This window comes from Pristis pectinata, chromosome 25 (assembly GCF_009764475.1).
Source record: "Pristis pectinata isolate sPriPec2 chromosome 25, sPriPec2.1.pri, whole genome shotgun sequence".
In the NCBI taxonomy this organism is placed as follows: Eukaryota; Metazoa; Chordata; class Chondrichthyes; order Rhinopristiformes; family Pristidae; genus Pristis; species Pristis pectinata.
Window position 1 is genome coordinate 5,598,671 of NC_067429.1, and position 23,962 is coordinate 5,622,632.

A 23,962-nucleotide genomic window follows, 5' to 3' on the forward strand; every position below is an offset into this window, starting at 1 on the left:
CTGAACCTATCCAGCAGGGGTAATGTTACCCAGGACTCATAGACCAAAACAACGCGGATCTCCTTTAAACTTGGTAATACAACAAAATAATACGACAGAATATTATGAGAAACTACAAAATACTTAAACAAAATAATAATATATAGTAAGAAATGTTATGAACTATAATAAAGTACCATGAACTGCTGCAGCTTTTGTACTCTAACAGTCTTGCAAGGCTTTTAATTTTTAACTAACTGTAATTTCAACTCCCTTATAATTAGTTCTGGACACAACTCTCCCTGGTGTCGACCCCGATCTCTTCTACCCAGTCAGAGCTGGGAGAAAGGAACAATCCAGCCAGCTCCATTTTTGGTCAACATGGATGAGATGGGTAGGATCAGAATGAGAATCAGGTTTATTATCACCGACATGTGTCGTGAAATTTGTTGTTTTGCGGCAGCAGTACAGTGCAAGACATAAAGACACAAATATTACTGTAAGTTATAAAAATAAATAAATAGTGCAAAAGAGGAATAACGAGGTAGTGTTCCTGTGTTCATGGACCGTTCAGAAATCTGATGGCGGAGGGGAAGAAGCTGTTCCTGAAACATTGAGTGTGGGTCTTCAGGCTCCTGTACCTCCTCCCTGATGGTAGTAACATGAAGAGGGCACGTCCCGGGTGGTGAGGGTCCTTAATGATGATGGCCTCCTTCAGTGAAATATATTTCCTTAGTACTTCCTAAGGTTCTGTGAAAAGTTTTGTCAGAAGATGAAGATGACCATTAGGCAAGTTGTGAGAAATCTGGCTCTGTCCCAGAAAAATAGACATTTGGCATTGGATCTTAGAATTAAGATTAATTATTTTTCACCAATGAAAGAATTTTTGCCTAGCCTCAAAAGGCTGACTTGAGTCCATAACTGGGAAGGTGGAGGTGAAAGTCAGTAAGTCAAGCCACTCGAGCTAAAGAGAAAGCTGCATTTTTAAATGTTGCATAAAACAACATTTAAAAGACACTTGGACAGTACATAGGAAAGGTTTGGAGGGAAATGGTCAAACACGGGCAAATGGGACTAGTTTAGATGGGCATCTTGGTCAACATGGACCAGTTGGGCCAAAGGGCCTGTTTCCGTGTTGTGGTGATCTACGATTCCATGCATAAAGTATAAAGGCAGGAGGCTGTAAGTGGGGGAGTAGAAACCCATTGAGTGAGAGTTTAGGGAGTGGTAGTGACTGATTAGAGATTATTGCAATGGCCAGGGAAAGCAAACAGCAGCCATGGTGGAAAGCAATCAGAGGGGAAGATAAATAATCGATTGTAATGTAGCAGAGATCAAACACATTCCAGGGGCACCTAGGCTAGCTGAGCAATCTGTCAGCGCTCCCCACAAAGTGCACAAAAAAATCATTCTGTTATGTCTTCACTTCTGTGATTTGTACAGAGAAAGTAGCAACATCACTCACCATTGTTTACCCAGTTGCAGAATTTTATTTATTAAATTCTTTCTGTACTCTCTCACACGGGTCAGGAGGACTGTTTAAAACAGGATGTTGTTTTGGAATTGGGTGGCCGTTGTGCTTTTTGCCATCAGCTTTGCTTTGTGATACAATGTTTATTCACTACTAAAAACTCCGGCATCTTGCTTGTTTGGGAATAAGTCTATAATTTATCCGAGGGTCAGAATAAAACTCAGAAGAGTTGTAACTTGCCCCAACATTGCAGTGCTCTGAGCTTCTCCGATCCTGGTCTCTTGCATGTTCCTCTACATTCACCACTCCCCCATTGGCAGTCCTGCCTCCAGTGTCCTTGAGCACTCTGCAGTTCCTTCCCTAAATCTCTCCACCTCTTCACCCCTCTTTCTTGCTTTAAAATGCTCCTTAATCTGTGTCTTGGTATCAGATTGATATTCCTGTGAAATACCTTGAGATTATTTTACCAGCATTAAGTCACTACATAAATACAAGTTGTTGTTCAAGATTGTTGTTACATTGATAGATTTAGGTGAGGAATGTCAGGAAGAGGACCGAGTGGAGCATAAATGCCAGCAAGGACTGGTTGGGCCAAATGGCCTGTTTCTGTGACACATATCCTATGTAATTAATTTCTTAGCCCAACATTCTGCTCTGCAGCAGGCTCTACATTAACCATTACAGTGGCACGCAAAATTTTGGGCACCCCTGGTCAAAATTTCTGTTACTGTGAATAGTTAAGTGAGTAGAAGATGAACTGATCTCCAAAAGTCAGAAAGTTAAAGATGAAACATTCTTTTCAACATTTTAAGCAAGATTAGTGTATTATTTTTGTTTTGTACAATTTTCGAGTGAAAAAAGGAAAGGAGCACCATGCAAAAGTTTGGGCAACCCAAGAGATTTGAGCTCTCAGATAACTTTTACCAAGGTCTCAGACCTTCATTGTTCACAGTCATCACTAGGAAAGGCCAGGTGATGCAAATTTCAAAGCTTTATAATTACTCTCACTCCTCAAACCTTGTCCCAACAATTAGCAGCCATGGGCTCCTCTAAACACCTGCCTAACACTCTGAAAATTAAAATAAATGATGCCCACAAAGCAGGAGAAGGCTATAAGAAGATAGCAAAGCGTTTTCAGGTAGCTGTTTCCTCAGTTTGTAATATAATTAAGAAATGGCAGTTAACAGGAACGGTGGAGGTCAAGTTGAGGTCTGGAAGACCAAGAAAACTTTCCGAGAGAACTGCTCGTAGGATTGCTAGAAAGGCAAATCAAAACCCCCGTTTGACTGCAAAAGATGTTCAGGAAGATTTAGCAGACTCTAGAGTGGTGGTGCACTGTTCTACTGTGCAGCAACACCTGCACAAATGTGACCTTCATGGAAGAGACATCAGAAGGAAACCTTTCCTGCGTCCTCACCACAAAATTCAGCATCAGAAGTTTGCAAAGGAACATCTAAACAAGCCTGATGCATTTTGGAAACAAGTCCTGTGGACTGATGAAGTTAAAATAGAACTTTCTGACCGGAATGAGCAAGGGTATGTTTGATGAAAAAAGGGGGCAGAATTTCATGAAAAGAACACCCCTCCAAATGTTAAGCACGGGGGTGGATCAATCATGCTTGGGCTTGTGTTGCAGCCAGCGGCACGGGGAACATTTCACTGGTTAGAGTGAAGAATGAATTCAATTAAATACCAGCAAATTCTGGAAGCGAATATTACACCGTCTGTAAAAAAGCTGAAGATGAAAAGAGGTTGGCTTCTACAACAGGATAACGATACTAAACACATCTCAAAATCCACAATGGACTACCTCAAGAGGCACAAGCTGAAGGTTTTTCCATGGCCCTCACAGTCCCACGACCTAAACATCATCGAAAATCTGTGGATAGACCTCAAAAGAGCAGTGCATGCAAGATGGCCCAAGAATCTCACAGAACTAGAAGCCTTTTGCAAGGAAGAATGGGCGAAAATCCCCCAAATAAGAATTGAAGACTCTTAGCTGGCTACAGAAAGTATTTACAAGCTGTGATACTTGCCAAAGGGGGTGTTACTAAGTACTGACCATGCAGGGTGCCCAAACTTTTGCTTCGGGCCCTTTTCCTTTCTTGTTATTTGAAACTGCAAAGATGGAAATAAAAAAGTAATCTTACTTAAAATATTAAAGAAACGTGTCATCTTTAACATTATGCCTTTTGGAAATCAGGTCATCTTTTACTCGCTTAGCTATTCACAGTAACAGAAATTTTGGCCAGGGGTGCCCAAACTTTTGCATGCCACTGTATTTTTCATGTTCATTGCAGTTGACACCGTTGAGTCAGGCTGCACCAGGGCTGGCATTGAGTTAATTTATTTCAACCAAGCATCACAGTGGTGCAGTAGTTAGTGCCACTGTTTCACAGCTCCATTGACCCAGCTTCAGTCCTGAACTCCACTGTGAAGTTTGCACATTTTCTCCATGACCAACTCGGATGCTCCACTTTCCTCCCACATCCCAAAGACGTGCAGGTTGATAGGTTTATTGGCCGCTGTAAAGTGCCCTCGTGTAATGAAATTGGTGGGCATGGTGATAGAGAACAGGTTACAGGGAAATAAGAGGGGGAATGGGATTGGTGGGACTACTGCAAGAGCTGGCATTGGCCCAATGCCAAATGGTCTCCAATGGCACAAGAAAATATGAGAGAATGTAACTTTGATGAGGGCTCCAGTGTGGTGTTGTTCATGGTTCTGTCCCTCAGAGAAACCTTTAAATCAAGGTTCATTCCGCTCACTCAGATGATCATGAAAGGCCCCTTCTCCACAGTTCTCCACAGTATCCTGATCGATGTTTATCCCTCAACCAATGTCACTGAAATCAATCCCTGGTCATCGTAGGAGCTCGCTGAGTGCAATTTGGCCACTTTACTTTCAGAAGTAAAAACACGAAAATGCTAGAAACAGTCAGCAGGTCAGGCTGCATCTGCAGTAAGAGAAACAGAACTAACATTTCAGGTTGGAGACCCTTCGTTGGAACCCTTTCACCCTTTCAGAAGTACCATTGGCTGCAGGCATCATGGGTTATCCAGATTCCACAGAAATTCCAGGCAAAAAAGAGGAAAACAATTCAGCTGGATGTCCTCCCTTTGATTCAGATTGCATAATTGGAGAGAAGCTTTCTCCACTAGCTGAAGGAGGAGACGACACAATTTAGGGAAGAGCAAATGATTTTATGTTTCTTTTCATTTTTCCTAATGACATAAAAGGGAGGCCTTTCAGCCCATCGAGTCAATCCCATTCTCCACTTATTTCCCTGTAACATATACTCATTAACTCCCCCTGATTGTTACGGGGGGCAGGGACTGTGATATTAAAAAAAAAGTGATAATGATTTTCAATTCACATGTAATGATGGTAGAACCAGTTGGTTAGGGCTGTCAAAAGAGAATTGGACAGGAACTTGAGGAAAATTAATTTGAAGGGGCGATGGGAAAAGAGCAAAGCGATGGGACCAGAACAGATACTCTACAAAGAAACAGTATTGACCCGATGGGCTGATTGGCTCCCTTCTGTGCTGTTTTATGTCTGAGCCATCTGAAGGTGGGTGCAGGGAAATGGAGAGACATAAGGGGTCAGGGTTGGAGGAACTCAAGAGTTTTCAGAGGCTGGTAGAGCTGAGGAGGTTACAAGCAAGTCAACATGTATCCAGAATATACACAACCTAAGGATCTGATTTTAATTCTCTCTCTTGTTTGTTTTCCAGAGCCGGATCTCGATGACAACGATTGCAGTTTTATCTGCAGAGGCAGTTCTTCCAGAGGAAGTCTTTCTCCAACGTAAATGCTACGTTACTTTCTATTTTACGTTGCTGTGGTTTGTCTGTTATAGCCATGGGGCATCAATTAGGACCACCTGAGGCCATTCTCTACCCTGCTTATGAGGATAGGTTGAGTGAGCCAGGGTTTTTCTCTTTGGAGAGAAGGAGGATGAGAGGTGACTTGATAGAGGTGGACAAGATGATAAGAGGCATAGATCAAGTGGACAGTCAGAGCCTTTTTCCCAGGGCGACAATGGCTAACACGAAGGGACATCATTTTAAGGTGATTGGAGGAAGGTATAAGGGGAAAGTTTCTCACACGGAGAGTGGTGGGTGTGTGGAACGCACTGCCGGCAGAGGTTGTGGGGGCAGATACATTAGGGACATTTAAGAGACTCTTAGACACATGAATGATAGAGAAATGGGGGCCTATGTGGGGGAGGGTTAGATAGATCTTAGAGCAGGATAAAATGTCGGCACAACATTGTGGGCCGAAGGGCCTGTACTGTGCTGTAATGTTCTATGTTTTACTATTCCATCAGATCAGGGCTGATCAATTCCTCAGTCATTACTTGAATCTCCAGAAATCTATTGATCTAGTCTTTGAAAGCTCTAGTTGTTCCCTAGCGTACAGACATAGGTCTTTCCACATTAAGAACCCATGCTGCCCTTTGAAACCTCAGGGGGTGTTGGAGGCAGCTACTCTCACAACATTTAGGAACTATTTAGATAATCATCTGATAAACTTGTCATAGAACACTCTGAGTTGGAAAATGGAGTTGGTATAGATAGGTACCTGATGACCAGAGTGGAGATGGTGGGCCAAATGGCCTGTTTCTGTCTACATATCTCTAACAGAGAGTTCTCCTGGTGATCTAATGAGCACAACTCACTTGACCAGCCACTTGACGAAAGAGAGCAGAGAGTAACTAGGTATTTGTCTCACAGAGTCATAAAGTAATGCAGCATGGAAACAGGCCCTTCAGCCCAACTCGTCCATGATGCCCATCAAAGCTAGGCCCATTTGTCTCCTTGTTCTTTGCTGGAGAATATCCTTCTTTGGAGAATCACCTAGAATTCTATTTCTTTCTGTCCTTTCCCTCACAAAAGATCTGCTTTTCATAGTTCTCATCTACAAATCTCGATCACAGTCATAACACATCATTCCACTCTACATTGATGGCACCCAGATCTCCCACACTGCCACGTCTCCACTGTCACGATGTTGTCGTGAATTAGCAGAACTTTCCAGTCTAAATACCATGAAGATCCTGCCACTGGACATTGTTCTTTATAACGATCTCTGTGCCCTGGCCACTGACTCTAGTACTCTCCCTGGCAAACGTCTGAACCTGACTGTAGTCTGGGTTGGCCCTGGACCTCTGCTTCATCAGTAAAGCCTCCAATCTGCTTTCTGACTCCACCCTGATCTGCAAAAATCCTCATCCTTGCCTCTGTTCCTTTGGCTTCCCTTGTTGTTCCACTCACTAACAAATGCTGATCTCTCTCCGGCAGTGACTCAATTATACAGCACAGAAACAGGCCCTTCAGCCCATTGAGTCTGCACCAGGCATCCACTTACACTAATTTTACACTAATCCCATTTTATTCTCCCCACATTCTCATCAGCTCTCCCCAGATTCCACTACTCACCTACACACCAGGGACAGCTTACAGCAGCAAATCAACCTACCAACCTGCATGTCTTTGGGATACGGAAGCAAACTGGAGCACCTGGGAGAAACCCTAGCAGTCACAGGGAGAACGTGCAAACTCCACACAGACAGCACCGGAGGTCAGGATCGAACTTGGGTCGCTGGAGGCAACAGTTCTATTAGCTGCGCCACTGTGCTGCCCCGATGTAAAAAAAAGGCCATTCAGCCCATTATGTTCATGCCAGCAGCAAACTATTCAGTGTAAATCTGCTTTCTGGCTTCGTCTGTGGCCTTGTGGTTATGACATGTCGAGTGCCCATTCTCAGAGGTTTCAGCCTCAGACCCCCTTTTAAGGCTCCCACCATTCTCTTGTTCCTATTACCTTTCCTTGACCACTCTGCCAAGGAATTAGGTTTCCCCTGTTGACAAAATCTTTAAAAGGAGATATTCATTCTCTTTAGTTTAAGTTTCAACCTGGTCTCTTCACCCCATCCCATTTGTTACAGATCTCCCATTGGTGGCTTGTCCATACTCTACGATCAAACAATACCAAGTCAGCTGGAGAATGTACCACAGACAACGTCCAACATAGAAGAGCTTCTGGACAAGCACTGGAGTGGAGAAGGAGGCATTGACAGTAAGTACAGAGTGTATTCATGTTTAGAATATACGACTGCTGTATATGAATACACCTGCAAACTGTCCCCACCTGTGAAGGTCGGTGGGGATTTTTTTGGGCGCATTACCTGAAGGGATTTGATAGAAATGTTCAAAATAATGGCAAGTTTTGATTGGGTAAATAAGGAGAGGGTGTTTCCAGTAACTGAAGGATCAGTGACCAAAGGACATAGGTTTAAGGTGATTAACAAAGGAACCAGAATGGACGCTGGGAGAATTTTTTTTTATTTGGTGACTGGGTATGATCTGGACTGCATTGGTGGAAGAAGATTTGACAATAACTTCCAAAGGGGAATTGTGAAGTACTTGACCGACAAGAACATAGGAAGTAGAAGCAGGAATGCCTTCGAGCCCACTCCACCATTTATCAAGATTGTGGTTGAACATCTGCTCATTTTCCTGCACTAATCCCATATCCTTTGATTCCTTGAATCTCCTAAAATCTACTGATGACTTGTGAATGAACTCAACGACCTAGGCTCCATAGCCCTCTGGGGTAGAGTAATTACAAAGATTCTCCACCCTTTGAGTGAAGACATTTCCCCTCATTGTGGACTCCTAAACCGAGGAAGCATCTCCCTGCATCCACCCCATTGAGCCCTGTAAGAATTTTGTAAGTCTCAATGAAATTACCTCTCATTCCAAGCTCTAGACAATACAGGCCTTGTTAGTCAATCTCTCCTCATGCCCATATAAGGAGCCAAAGAAACATCTTCAGGGCTACGGGGAAGAGCAGGAGAGTAGGACAAATTTAGAGAGCCAGTATAGACGTGGTGGACAAAATGGCCACCTGCTGTGCTGTATCATTCTCATTCGTTACTCGTGATGTGGTGTCCTGTATGTTGGAGAAACCAAACACAGATTAGGTGATTGCTTTGCAGAATTTCTCCATTCAGTCCGCTTTTAGTTGCCAATCACCTTTAATTCTCCATCCCACTCTCACTCTCACCTGTCGCTCTGTAGCCACCTGTACTGTTGCAGCTAAACCCAGGTAAGTTTGTAGAACTTATCTTCTGCCTGGGCCTATTGCGGCCTTTGAGACTGAACTGATTTTGAGACTGATTCCTTTCAGTGAATGAACAATTTCAGGTACTTGCTTTTCCTCTTTGTGTCTGAATTGGTCAGATCTGCTGTAAGGTTATCCATCTGTATTACCAGCTCAGTTGTTCCCTCTCCATAGACGCTGACTGATCTGCTGGCTATATCCACCAATCTCACAGAATCCTAGATTTGTACAGCACAGAAACAGGCCCTTCTGCCAACCATGTCCATGCCAACCACATCCACCGCTCCTTATGGTTTTGAGTTTCAACAACAGCTCTGCCACGAATTTCAGAGCTTTAACCTGTCCCTTTGTTTGCTTTCTGTCTCTCTGGCTGGCCTCATTAATCTATTAACCAGATGGCTTTGTAAACATTGGGATCACCTGGGTAATCGTGACCTATCAGAGATACTCTCCTTGTCCTACCTACCCTCCTCCCACCCTCTGCAACTCAAGACTAACTTGTTTTCTTGTTCGCCCATTCCAATGGAGGTCTTCAGTTCAAAATGTTAACCTCCCCACAGATGTAGCCTTGACCTGCTGAGTATTTCCAGCTTCTGTTTTTATCTCAGATTTCCAGCATCTGCATTTTTTTGGAGAATTAAAGTGACAGACGACTGGAAGTCATGCTTTCAAAATGAACAGAGTTGTTCACCAAAGCAGTTACCAATCGATGTTTTGTATCCTCAAAGTAGAAGAGAACACATTCTGAACACTGAGTGTTGTTTGCTAAATTTAAGTTCTCCTGGAAAGTGTGTTTGGGACCTTGCTCCTTGATTGGATTAGCTGTGATTACGCAGTGCTTGAAGGGAGAAATTGGTATTGATTTATTATTGTCACTTGTACCGAGGTACAGTGAAAAATTTGTCTTGCATACTGATCGTACGGGTCAATTCATTACACAGTGCAGTTACATTGAGTTAGTACAGAGTGCATTGAGGTAGTACAGGTAAAAACAATAACAGCACAGAGTAAAGTGTCACAGCTACAGAGAAAGTGCAGTGCAATAAGGTGCAAGGTCACAGCAAGGTAGATCGTGCGGTCAGAGTCCATCTCATTGTATAAGGGAACCGTTCAATAGTCTTATCACAGTGGGGTAGAAGCTGTCCTTAAGTCTGGTGGTATGTGCCCTCAGACTCCTGTATCTTCTACCTGATGGAGAGGGGAGAAGAGAGAATGTCCCGGGTGGGTGGGGTCTTTGATTATGCTGGCTGCTACACCAAGACAGCAAGAGATAAGGACAGAGTCCAAGAAGGGGAGGCTGGTGTCCGTGATGCACTGGGCTGTGTCCACAACTCTCTGCAGTTTCTTGCTAACTTGATCTCTTTGACCCTGCCAGTCGTGGACATGCTGAAGTCATTGCACCTGCTGCAGTTGGACAACCGCCGTTTACAGGAACAGATCATGAGTCTCTCCGCCAAGAAGGAGCGGCTTCAGCTGCTGAATGTCCAGCTCTCCGTCCCCTTTGCCAGTGTGACATCCACCAATGGCCCGTCCTCTCAAGCACATTTAATCAGCTCCCAGAACGGTAAGGATGCTTCTTCATTGGCAGCCTGAACTCAGGAGAGTGGAGGTTGAATGGCAGGGAGCTTGAAGGGCCCAAGAAGAGTCAATCATTCCTGCTCTTAATCATTCTTAGCTGAGGTATCATTTGGGCTGTTGCATTTATTGGCATTTGATGGGTCTCTGGGTAGAGAATGACATCATAGCCAGGATTCCAAATGGTGACAGAGAGATCCCTCCAGCCCAACCCACGTATGTGAATAAAATAAATCCCATTTTCAACCAGATATAATGACTGTAAAGGGAACTTTAGTCTAATATTATCTCTCTCACCATTCCAGGAGTTCTGTCCGAGGTAGTCCCCAAACTAACTGTTAACTCAGGCTCTTAGTTGAAGGTGTTTAGCCTTGTCCTTACACCTGTAACAGTTGTTATTTCCTCTTTAAACCCACAGCATTTGAGCTTTTCCCCATAGTCTTTGATCTCTGGAATTGGCTGCGGCATGGCTATAGAAAGTAGTACTTGAGATATTTACGAGAATGTTGCCAGGACTCGAGGGCCTGAGTTATAGGGAGAGGTTGGGCAGGCTAGGGACTTTATCCTATGGAGTGCAGAAGACTGAGGGGTGACTTTATTAGTGGTGTATAAAATCATGGTGGGCAAAGATAGGGTGAATGCACACAGTCTTTTTCATAGGGAAAGGGAATCAAAAACTAGAGGGCACATGTTTAAGGTGAGAGGGGAAAGATTTGAAAGGGAGCTGAGGGGCGATCTCTTCACACAGAGGGTGATGCATATATGGAACGAGCTGCCAGAGGAAGTGGTTGAGGCAGTTACAATAGCAACACTTAAAAGGCATTTGGACAGGTAGGATAGGAGATGTTTAGAGGGATATGGGCCAAATGGGACTAGCTTCGATGGGCATCTTGGTTGGCATGGACGTTGGGCAGGAGGGCCTGTTTCTATGCTGTATTACTCTATGAATCTATAAATCTTCCAAAATCATGTAATCTCCTGCAAGAAATTAAAAAACTTAGGCTAATGTAAAGGAAATTAACCTGGGAGTTTCCTCCCCATTTCCACTCTCCACCCCAGATGGTCGAAATGAGTCCACTTCTGACCTTCATTTGAAATCTAGAAACCTCATTGACCCTGAGACCTGTGAGACCACAAGTAGCTGACAGGTGACCATCGATCGGGCTTGCACCAGGTGGGGGTGAGTGGGAGAGCTTCCTGCAATGACGGAGTTCACTTCAAAGTCCAGGAGTCCGGGTAATTTTCGTCAATCACCAGAGACGTTGGATCAAAGCCAGAGATTCCTTCATGTGTTCAAGGAAAGAATCAGTCTCAATGGCATCCTTCCCAACTGGTCAATACAGGAAGTGTGGCCCATCACATGGCTGGCACACAGACCCATGTCTTCTCCTTGGACCAAACACAAGGAAACGGAGCAACAAACAAGAAGCTGGAGGAACTCAGTGGGTCCGGCAGCATCTGTGGAGGGAAATGGACAGTCAACCTTTTGGTTGAGACAATGAAGGGTTCCTCCAGCTTTTTGTCTGTTGCTCCAGATTCCAGCATCTCCACAGGGAAAAGGAGACTGGTTGTGCCATCTCTAAATATCAATATGGCAGGGACCAAATATTCACTTAGCCATTAGGTTGAACAACAGGCCATACATCCTTTGAAAGCATTGGCACCTGTGCTGGTGACACAGGGAACTAGTTGGGTGTAAAGGAATGGTGTTCTTCCCCTACCAAGTTTGCCCATGGACAGCAGTCTCCCTTTATATAATGTTGAGCTGAGCAACACATCCTCTGGTCTTTCCTGATGAGTCACAGATTGTTTTCTGTGGAGCTTTGAAAGAGACAGGCACAGCTCCCAACTACATTGGTAGCTTAGCTAACCCATGGGCAGTAGAATTGAATGCACTGATTCAAGGCCAGTGTTCCTGATATTACGGTGTTGTTCATCAATCCCTGCCAGAAAGCTTGTATATGAAGCCCCAGCTAGGATGCCACCCATAGACAACCAGCACTCTTGTTCACAAGGATTATACATAAATTACAGCTATTTGCATTCAGTGGATCCAGTCAGTAGCTTGCTATGCACTAGGGATTCTATTCATCCTGAAAAGATAATATGGAACATTGTAAAATTGTGAAATAATTTTATTATTTATTATGTCAGTCTTGGAGAATGTGACCCAGTAAACCACGGCAAAATTGGCAACTTCCAATGCAGTAAAACTGGGCTTTGTTTTATTGAACTATATAGGCATGTGGATAATGATGACGCCTTTAAGTTTTTAACAACAAGTTTCCATTTTCAGGGTAAAGAAATGTTCAGTGGGGCACCCAAAACACCAGTTAACAAGTGGGAGTCCTACCTAATATTGGCTATTTTTCAATCACTTCATCAAAGCCTGACATTAAACGTGGAGCCTTCCACTTGCTCCACTGTAAAGAGCCTCTGACTGAAAGATGAGCAGGGTACTTTCTTGCTCACCGTTCCCCTCCCTCCCATATACACCTTTCAACCAACACTGCCAAACCCTGAGTCCCTGGTTGTTCATGGTACTTGCATTTGCTGGATCTTGCAGTGTCTAAATTGACAGCTTATACTTTCCTACCTAATATCCCTTACAAAATATATTAATTGGCTGTGAAGATCTTTGGGATGTCCAGATCAATGTGGTATGGCCTTTGTCTCAAATGGAAATCGAATCTTAGTTCCCTTAGATAGGTTTGGTTTCAGTCAGTGGGGTCTTACGCTTGTAAGGATGTCAGATACTGTGACATTCTGTTTCATTTGACCATTAATTAATTTGGCCAGGAGCTTGAGGACACAGACCACCAGGTTCAAGGGAGGCTTCTATCCCGCTGTTATAAGATTCTTGAACAGACCTCCTGTACGATAAAGATGAACTCTTGATCTTTTAGTCTACCTCATCAAGGCCCTTGAACCTTATTTGTCTACCTGCACTACACTTCCACTGAAACTGTAACACTATATTCTGCATCGTGTTTTTTTTTCCTTTTGTGCTACTTCGATATACAGTATTTACTTATGGATCTTTCTGGATGGCATGCAAAGAAAGCTTCTCACTGTATCTCGGTATGTGACAATAATAACAAACCTACCAAATAATCGGATCATTTTCCCCTCTTTTTCCTGGGTGCAGCCTGCAGCTCTGAACTGCTGAACAGCAGTAAGAGTCCTCCTTCGAAGAGCAGCTTCATAACTGAGAACTCTCTCTCCGCATCATCAGAGGTATTTAACACGTTGTATGGGGAAGATCTGAGGCCTTCTGCAGCATGAGATTTTGACCTTCTACAGTGTACCACTTAAGTAGACAGCCCCCGGCTTAGTAAATAAGTGTCCCAATCATCTGCAGGAACCCAGAACAAGGGGGCATAACCTTAAAATTACTGTGACGCCATTCACTAGTGATGTCAGTAAGCCATTCTTTACACAGGCAGGACAGACAGCTGGAACTCTAGAATAAACAGTATACACTAGAGGTCTAATGAAAATATCAAAACTTAAGTTCCTCTGAGGCAAGTTTGTCAGGAGATGCAGATCAGCCACAATCTGGTTGAATAGTGGAATAGGCTCTGGAGATCGAATGGCCTTCTCCTGTTCATATTTGCAATCTCAATTAAATCTAGGACTTTTAATAAGAGACATTTAAAGAGACTTTGATGAAGGTTTCTGCTTAAATGTAAGATGATATTTCATCATCTGCTGTAACTCTGTGGGAGTATTGGCCGGGGAAACAATGGTAAGATGTTAAACTCAGCTCCCACCTGTCACTATTTTGGAAGACGTTCATTGTTTTTCTAACTTCACATCTTCTTCCCTCAGAAAACCATGGGAAGCTTTGAATCTGATTAACAGTTGACAAGTCACCAAAACCCACCTTCTACAAACATAACCCCCTTTCTGCCAGGGAACAGGATGGTTAGTTGTGTTTGGGTGGGTGGTTTCATGGATTTCCATTGTCCCTTACAGCAAAGAGAAATGACACTCACACCCACCTTCGAACAAATCCCTGAATTCAGCTTATTCTGAGGTGGTCTGAGCGGGGGTTTGAACCCCCTCTCCTCTGATTCAGAGGCAGGAAACCAACAATGAGCCAAGAGCGCCCTTTTTTTGTAGGCTGAGTCGGTGGTGTGTTGTGCGCATGTTAAAGGTTCTGTTGTATTCTTCAAACAAGAGCAGGAAGTCTACTAATAATCCAAGTTTAACGTTCGTCACTGAATTGATCAACTGGATTATCTAGTCATCCACTATGGCTGTTTGTGGGGTCTTGTTACCAGCTGGCCCATAGCATTGTTTGTGCTCATCCCACCATCCTCTCTTCATCTTACCTTAGTAATAGCCTCTTCCTTTCTGCCATTTCTAGCTCCCCCTTTAATATCTCCATTGATTCACCTCAAGCACACTCCACTCTCTGGGCCGAGAGGTTTTACTGAATTCCCTACTAGCAACCATCTTCTAAGTTGCACTGTACTGTATCAGCCTATGAAGCTGGAGATGGGGAGGAGGGAATGGAGGAATGGAGCAGTGTGTCGTACACCAAACAAAGTAAATTTACTCAACAAACAGCCTATATAAAGAGCAAAAGAAACAAACTACAGCAACCTAAAGTCATAGTCGTGGAGTCATAGAGCAATACAGCACGGATATAAGGCCCTTTGGCCTAATGAGTCCATGCTGACCATGGTGTCCACCCATCTAGTCCTAATTTCCTGCATTCGGTCCATAAACCTCTAATTCCTGCCCTGTGATACCTCTCCAATAAAAGCAAGAGCAAGGTAAATTCTCCAGCAGGATGCAGTGAGTGGAGAATAGTTCCATATTATGTGCATGTAATCCATGTCAGCTCCTTGCAGCAGTGGGATCAAGTTTAGTTAAAAGGGCTTACACTCATTCATCTCTTTTTGAAGTTGTTACTATCTGCTGTGTCACCTCTAGTTTTATAGTTTTGATTCTCTTAGTGGAAAGATCTCATTAATGTTTATCCTATCAAAATCTTCCATAATTTAATAAACCTGTGTTGGGTCAACTGTGATTAAAAACCACATTTTTGAATAGAGAAGATTAACTCTGATGATTTAAAAGTGTATAAAATCATGAAGGGCATAGATAGGGTGAATGCAGTCAGTCTTTTTCCCAGGGTTGGGGAATCAAGAACTAGAGGGCATAGGCTTAAAGTGAGAGGGGAAAGTTTTAATAGGAGCCTGAGAGACAACATTTTCACCCAGAGGGTGGTCCATATATGGAACGAGCTGCCAGAGGAAGTGGTTGAGGCAGGTACATTAACAACATTTAAAAGACACTTGGACTGGCACTAGGATAGGAGAGGTTTAGAGCGATATGGGCCAAACACTGGCAAACGAGACTAGCGTAGATGGATACCCTAGCTGGCTTGGACCAGTTGAGCCGAAGGACCTGTTTCTGTGCTGTATGACTCTATGACTTTATGAGCTACTTTTTAAATGAATGGGTTGTTACTATTTATTATTCAAGGATCACATGAGTTTAATTGGACCTTTCTCTCCCATTTTGTAGGATCTCCGCTCTGGCTGCCACAGTAGGAGTAGCTCGTCTTCGTCCCTTCAGAGTACTCCACCTCCTGCCCTCCCCCTACTGCAGCAAAGTCCGGTCTCCCTCCAGCTCCCAGGAATGGCCGGAATTTCGCAGCCAGTCAACGGGTTGGCCAGGACCTGCGCGGGAAGTCTGGGCGGCGGCAGCGTTTCCACAGTGACGACCACTTTCTCCACCACGCCCACGATGGCTGGGATGATGGGATGCCCTCTGGGGGCCCAGTTGGCCAGCAATGGTATTGTCGGTCCTTTGAATGGTGTGAGCCAATCGTCTACATCTGTGGCACCAATCCATAACTCCCTCGCACATACGTCTGCACCCCTTAATGTTCCACCATCAACTAGCCTCTGTAACAGGTCAGATTACCTCATTTTTCAGTAGACAGGCAGGCCTTATTTGAACAGTACTGCCTAACATGTGCACTTCTGCCTAATCAAGTACTAATGTATTGGTTCAGTGAACAGAATTGGGAAGTTTCAGATGAATGCTTCTCGGGCAGCTCCTTCACAGAGTGTGTAAACAAAAAAGTAAAACTTGCATTTCTACAGTGCTTGTACTTCCCTTTCAGGAGTCCTAAAATGCTTTACAGCCATTGAAGTACTTCAGATTCATATTTATTATCACAGACTTAGATGACGTGAAACTTGTTGTTTTGCGGCAGCAGCACAGTGCAAAGGCAGAAAATTACTATAAATTACAAAAGTAAACAAATAGTGCAGAACAAAAAGGAATAATGGGGTAATGTTCATGGGTTCGTGGACCGTTCAGAAATCTGATGGCGGAGGGGAAGAAGCTGTACCTGAATTGCTGAGTGTGGGTCTTCAGGCTCCTGTATCTCCTCCCTGATGGTAGTAACAAGAAGAGGTCATGTCCCGGGTGGTGAGGGTCCTCAGTAATTCCTACCCCCCCCCCTCCACCCCCCCACCAGATGCTGCTCGACCTTCTGAGTTCCCCCAGCACAATGAGTGTCAGGATAGTGCAGCACTCCCACAACTAGTGAATGACAGTGCTGGCCCAGACTTTTGTGCTTGAGTTATTGGGGTAGGACTTGAACCATTGGCATTCTGACTCAGAGGTGAGCCCACTACCTACCAAACAATGGCAGACAGTAAAAATTAAGAAAGGTTTAATGACTACTTCAGGACACCCCCAAGTCATTTGAAGTGTAGAGGACACAGCAGCAGTACAGATTACTTTGGGCATTCTCTCATTGCTGTTAATGGAATCTTGGTGTTTTGGCTACAATGGGAGAATGACCAAGTTAATCAGTTTGTAATGATGATTGAAGGATAACTGTTGGCCACATGGCATGAGTCAGATGGGCACTGAACTGTAGAGATTCTGGCAGGTTACAGCTTCAATTCCTGACCCTTACTGGATTCACTGATCTTGTCGCCTACACCAGTAAGACAATATAATTGGTCTCCCTACAGCCAGGGAGTGAAACATATGAGCACTGATACTGGATACTCGTCAGTCTGCTGGGAACTCTAGTCACTTGCCCTTGGAGGTTTGGCTTGCCTGCCATTTACAGTAGCTTCACACGTTGTTATAGTCCAGAGCAGTCCAGCTGGGCAAGTACTGAAAGCGATGGCACCGACGGGAACAGTGGACCAGTTTGGTGTAAGACCCATAGGGTAATGAGATATTTGAGGCTCCTGAATTTGTTGGTAAGGCAAAAATGCCAGTGTTTCCCTTAAATTACACCATAAGCAGTAAATCTCACGGTAATGGGAGAAGTCTAGCATTAAAATGGCCAACAGTGGTAGATCATTGAGTTCCCAACCCTGATTAGATGTATCCCTGGTACTTTCATCATGTGCCTCCAGCATCAGGGAGATTAGTAAGCATAAAAGCAAAGGCATGCATGTACCTACTACACAGCACTTGGTCATCAGAGTACAATGTGTTCTCAAAGTCATTGAAGGAGAGACTAGAACAATGGGAAGGGAGGTTGTGATCTCTTAGTCTCTGTTGTTATCCACAACACTAGAAACTCCAGGAGAATCCTAGATATTTAGTCAAGCAGATTCTAATCAATGTAAAATCTGCTGTCAAGTCCAGAATTTATAAATAAACCCAAATTTCCCTTGAAATTAGTGGCTTTCTAAACTGTCTCAGAGGGTAGTTAAGTGTCATCTACATCTTCTATAAATTCGTTCACAGAACGTGACGGCACTGACAAGGCCAGTGTTTATTTTCCATTCCTAATTATCTCTGAACTGCAAAGAATCAACTACATTGGTGGTTCTGAAGTCATATTTAGGCCAGGCTATGTAAGGATGGCAAATTTCCTTCTCTGAAGAACATTAAATTCTTCTATTAGTGAATTGCTTTTTTTTAATGATAATCCAGTCATTCCATTACTAGCAGGTCACTATTAGAGATACCAGAGTTATTCCCAAATGATTTAATTGTTTAAATTTAAATTTTCCCTGACTGCCATGATAGGATTTGAAGTTATGGCTCTGGATCATGATCCAAGCCTCTGAATGACAATCCAATCACATATCCACTGTGCTATTGAATCCCTTACCCAACATCAATGGCACTAGCTGGTCTGGAGTCACACATGGTCTGAACAAGGAAGAAACAGCAGATCTCCTTTCCTAAAGAACATGATTGGGCTAGGTGGGTTTTTTGGATATTCCAGTGGTTTACATTGCTATTACTCACCAGGAGAATAAGGAATAAAATAATGCCCACAATGGACAGGAACACCACACCCTACTTATTTGACACTGCCTTGTGTTTTAGTTCATCTCCTTCCTTCTCATGGCCATTCACCTTCATCTCCTGCATGGCCAGTTTGGAGACTGGTGTGCATGGCTTCTGCCAACATTGTCCTTCTGTGCTTGAGCTGTGCATGGGATGGTTAATGAGTATAAATTAATGCTTATTGCCTGTGGTGCATTGCTCTTCCTTGCATACAACAACACCGTGAACTTATATCGCACCACTAAACCAGTTAAACATCACACAGCACTTCACAGTGGCATCATCAGACACAATTGACATTGAGCCAACGAAAGAGATGTGAGGAAGGTGGCAGTTGCTTGGTCATGGAGGTGGGTTTTAAAGAGCATCTTGGAGAAAAGGAGGTGAGCAGAGCACAGCTCAGAGCTGAGACGCCGAAAGGTATGAAGACCAGAAAAGATACTCAGGAGGCCAGAATGAGCGCTCTCTAAGAGTTTCTAGACACTGAGAAAGAGATCAAGAGGGGCAAGGTCACAAAGGGACGTAAATACAGATGTTGAAATCAAGTTGTTGCTGGGCTAGGAGCCTGTGTACATCAGCGAGCAATAGCTGATGGGTGAGTGTGACTTGTGAGTCAGGATATGAGTTTCAGATACACTCATATTTATGAAGGAATATAAAATTGGGGAGCGTGAATTGATTGAATCTCCAATGTACAAGTATAATTCTATTTTAATTTAATGAGAAGGATTACAAGAAAAGCTTGGATATTCAGAAAGATGGTACCTTATTTTTAATCAGCAAACTAACCTGATGATTCATCTAGAATAATCAATGTTTAATATATCTGTCTTTCTTGAGTTTGATGTTCGCTCTGGGTGCTTTAATTTGAATTTCTATCAGCAGTGAGTAATTGCTGCCCCATGGCAAACAGCATGGTGGTGAGTTATGCAAATGAGGATCTATATGCTCTGAATTAAATTAGAACACACGTGCTTTTTAACCAGAGTGCAGGAACAAGAGGAGCCGGACCTCTGAGTTGACTGGCAATCTGTGAAATTGTCTGGGAATATGGAGAGAGATTTAGATGTTGCTTCTTCTCGTGTGAAGCAGGCTGCCAGGTCTTGTTTTGTAATAAACAAAATAGCACCTCAGAGAACCTGACTGCACAGGAGGAGGTCCACTTTGCCCACTGTGCCCGATATGGCTTGCGCTATCCAATTAGTCCTGCTCCCCACTGTTTCCCTTAGCTCTGTAAAATTTTTTTTCTCCTGAATGTGTTTACCCAGTTCCTTTCTGTAATTTATTATTGAATCTGCTTCCACCACCGGTTAGCACATATTAGATCAGTACAGCTGGCTGAATAAACAATGTGTTCCTCAAGTTCCATATTTCTTTACCACGGAGGAGGCCACTTGGCCCATTGACTCTATTCTGGCTCACAGAGCAATCCAATTCCCCCAAAGATTTTCCCTGTGACCACTTCTTCCTACATTTCAACTCTACAACCCACACCATACTAGGGAGAATTTACATTGGTCAATTAACCTACTGACCTGCAAATTTTTGCGATGCTGGAGAAAACTGGAGCACCCAGCAGAAACCCATGCAGTCACAGGGAGGACGTGCAAACTCCGCACAGACAGCACCAGAAGTCAGGATTGATCTGGAGTCGCTAGACCTGTGAGACAGCAGCTTTACTATCTGTGTCACTGTACAGCCCTCTGGTTCTTCTGCCTGTTACCTGAAATCTGTCCCCTCTGCTTATTAGTTTGAGTGGATGATTGAGTAAATATGTGAGGATGTGGCAGGTGGAATATAATGTGGAAAAATGCCAGGTCATCCAGTCTAGAAGGGAAAATAGAAAAGCCATTTATTTATTTATAAATGCTGTGAGACTGAAGACTGTTGGTGTCCAGAGGGACCTGGGTGTCCTTGTACACCAATTACTGAAGGCTAACATCCAAGTACAACGAACAATTTGGAAGGCAAATAGTATGTTGGTGTTGAGTAATCAAAAATAATGTGTGAAATACTCAGCAACAAAGGCAGCATTAGTAGCAGGAGAAACAGAGTTAAAGTTTCAGCCTTGGACTTTCTATCCAAACTGGTTGGAACGCAAACATGTTTTAAGTTGTAGAGGAGTGGGAGGGGTGGAGAGAGGAAAGATAAGATAAGATCTTTATTAGTCACATGTACATCAAAACACACAGTGAAATGCGCCTTTTTGCGTAGAGTGTTCTGGGGCAGCCCGCAGGTGTCGCCACGCTTCCGGCGCCAACATAGCATGCCCACGACTTCCTAACCCATACGTCTTTGGAAGGTGGGAGGAAACCGGAGCACCGGGAGGAAACCCACGCAGACACGGGGAGAACGTACAAACTCCTTACAGACAGTGGCCGGAATTGAACCTGGGTCGCTGGCGCTGTAATAGCGTTACGCTAACCAGGAATTAAAATGTGATTGGCCATTTAGGGTAGAGATGAAAAGAAATTCATTAACTAATAGGATGGAAAGTCAGTCACTGAGTTTATTCATAACAGAGATGGATAGGTTTTGGGATAATAAGGAATCTAGAAACATGGCAGAGCAGACACAGGGTTTACTTCTTTCTTTACTATTCTTTTGACTTGGATATCTTGGGACTCCCTGGAACAAGGTACCCCTATTGAATTGCAAGGGACAAATCTACAACAGCAGCCCTACAAACATTAAGATAAATGGGCAATTAATCCAAAGGTTTTCCAACATTGGCCAAGTCAATCTGATGGCTTCACTGGGATGATTAGTTATCCAGGACAGATAAGCAAGACCTCAGTATAATGTTGAAGTTCGACCGTTTTATATCAGTCAAAAATCATCTTGGATTATGTGCTCAAAAAGGGAAAGTACGTTGAATCAATGGAATACTCAGTGACTGAGTATATTTCAGGACAGGGGTAAGAATTTTTAGATAACAAGGGAAAGAGAGGATGTGGGGTTAGTTAAGAATAGTGGTGCTAAGGTAAATGAATAGCCATGATTTTATTGAACGGTGAAGCAAGCAGGGGGGCTAAATGGCACTTCCTGCTTCAGTGATGATTCACCAGATTGCTTCAGGGATAAATAATTCCGGACACTGGGAAAACCTCACTTGCTCCATCAGCGTTGCCTTGGGACCTTCTGTCTTCACCCAAGCTTTTTAACATGTCATCCGAAAGATGGTGCCTCTGACTGTGCATATTTCCCGAGGACAACACCGGAGTATCAACGGACCTACCCACAAGATTTCTTGCTTCCAAACCACCGCCTTCGAGTGCAGAGATTGAAAGTCTCTTGCACATGATGTGTCCATGTTGCACCTCATTAGCCAATGAAGGAAGGTGCTTGTCAAGGTGCTGCAGTACGGGCTGTCCACCACCAGATGCTCACAATGAGCTATATTGCAACAGGAGCTCCCTCTAATGGCAGCTGATGGGCATGCTGATCTGTTGACTCAAAACCTCTGCAGAAACTTCAATCTGCGTAGTTCGCATTTTGGGTCTCTGACTCTCCCCCTCTTCTAGTTTCAAGCTGCAATGCAATATTTGTTTGATTTGTTTCTTCCCCACTTCATATCGTATTGGGACTCTGGGCTTTGACTAACTTTCCTCCCACCAGTTATGAAGGTCTTTCCTTTTCATTGCCAAATGCCTTCATTCTGTGAGGGTTTACGATGGATCCGATATGCATCTTTAAAAGAAACACAACACTTGTGTGAACCAGGAGGTCTGTAACACACTCCAGTCCTCAGAAATCTCTGTGCTTCTCAAATTCTGGTCTCTTGGACATCTCCAATACTGAAATTGTGGCCTTAATTATTCATCTTAGTTCTGAAATGTCCTCCTTAACATTCTCCCTTACAGCCTCTCTCCTCCTTTATGATGCCCCTTAAAACTAATATCTTTGGCCAAGCTTATAGACTACATGCTCTAATATTTCCTTATGTGGTTTGATGTCAAATTGGGTTTAGTAATGGTGTTGTGATGTTTCACTGCATTAATGATGGTTACAAATGAAAGATTATTGGATAAGAAAAGTTAGTGTGTTTAGCTGTAGAATCACGACCTACTGTTAATCCAAAGTAGTTTTTTTCAGTGTACCTGATAAATAATGTAATTTCCTCAAAACACTGAATTCATACTTTGATACATTATTTACATTGCTTAGTTCAAAATAATGCAGAAGGTGATTGAATTATGGAGGAACCCTAATGAATAACCACCTGAACAAAAGACTTTCAGCTTTTTGCAGCAGTTTTCACAATCTCAGGACATTACTAAGCATTTTAAATCCATTGAAGTACAGTTGAAGTGTAGTTACTGTTTTATGTAGAAACACACCAACTAATTTGCACAGACATAAATGGGAATGCCCAGGTGGTATGATGTGGTGATGTTGGTAAAGGGATAATATTGACCAGCATCCTTTCTCATTCGGCTGAGAGGGCAGATGTGGCCATTGTCTCAATGTCTCAACCAAACTTGGCACCTCCAACTTTGTAGCACTCCCTCAGTGCTGCATTGGAATGGCGCCCTGAATTATTTGATCATACAAGCTTGCGACTCAGAGACCGGGGCACCTCCACTGGGCCAAGACCGATACTTAGTGAACTTCTCTCTGTGTGCCCTCATTCCCTCAGAATTCCCTCAACTCATTTTGGTTGTGCGTATTTATTATTTTTGGGAGGTGGGTGTCAGGGGCAGGGGCATTTACTGCCCATACCTCAGGAAGATGCCTTTTTGAACTGCAGCACTCATTCAGGTGAAGCTACACAGTGCTGTTGGCCAGGGAGTTGCAGGAGTTCATGCATGTTTGCACTGGTGTTTGTAGGTGAGGAGTGGTGAGATAAGAGGTAAGGGCAGGTGAGGGGGTTGAAAGTTGTTCTCGCTGAAGGTGACAGTGGAAAAGCTGCTGGCAGATTACAAATGTGATTGGAATTTCAGGTCCTTGCATTTTGTGCTGTGGCAACACCCACATCTTGTCGTTAGGCTTATTTGTACACATGTGAGGACCAGTAAACATGTTCAGCCCAACACTACAACCCTCATACAGGCACAGGGTACTAATGGCTGCAGCCAAAGACAGGTGGGCAGTGTTTTAGAAAAGAACTATGAGGAAGCTCTCTCTCCGGCTCTCTCCCTCCCTCTCTCTCCGTCTCTCTCCCTCTCTCTCTCTCCCTCTCCCACTGTCCCTCTCCCTCTCTCTCTCTCAACTCAGCTGTTCTCTCTCTCTCTCAGCTCACATGTCTTTTGCTCTCTTTTACTCCCCATTTTTTCTCTCCTGTGCGCTCTCTTTCTATCTGCACACACTGTTTCTTTCTCGCTCTCCTCCAATCCACAGGATGCCTAATACTGAGCACTGCACCTGTGCCCTGGTGGTAACCTCAATCTGCCACCCGAGGTAAATTTTCCAGGTCTCCACACTATTAGCTACCATTCCATGCAACATCTGCCCCAAGCTTCAAGGAATGTACTCTTGACGAAATATGTGATTCCTCCCAGGGTGGAAATGCA

At 43.7% G+C, this 23,962-nt stretch overlaps 1 protein-coding gene across 5 annotated transcripts in view; it reads left to right on the forward strand.

Annotated features, from left to right (window-relative positions):
- LOC127582866 (protein AF-10-like) overlaps positions 1 to 23,962 on the forward strand; it is a 194,933-nt gene that overhangs the window by 161,160 nt on the left and 9,811 nt on the right. For 4 of the 5 annotated variants that reach the window (XR_007958177.1, XM_052038465.1, XM_052038466.1 and 1 more), the window contains 5 exons: positions 5,187 to 5,259; positions 7,402 to 7,532; positions 9,955 to 10,143; positions 13,303 to 13,391; positions 15,696 to 16,087. Coding sequence is in view for 4 of the 5 variants with exons in the window: in XM_052038465.1 (XP_051894425.1) it covers positions 5,187 to 5,259; positions 7,402 to 7,532; positions 9,955 to 10,143; positions 13,303 to 13,391; positions 15,696 to 16,087 (874 nt within the window). In the remaining variant the exon portion in view is untranslated. The remainder of the gene's footprint in view (positions 1 to 5,186; positions 5,260 to 7,401; positions 7,533 to 9,954; positions 10,144 to 13,302; positions 13,392 to 15,695; positions 16,088 to 23,962) is intronic. The other variant, XM_052038468.1, reaches the window with a different exon arrangement.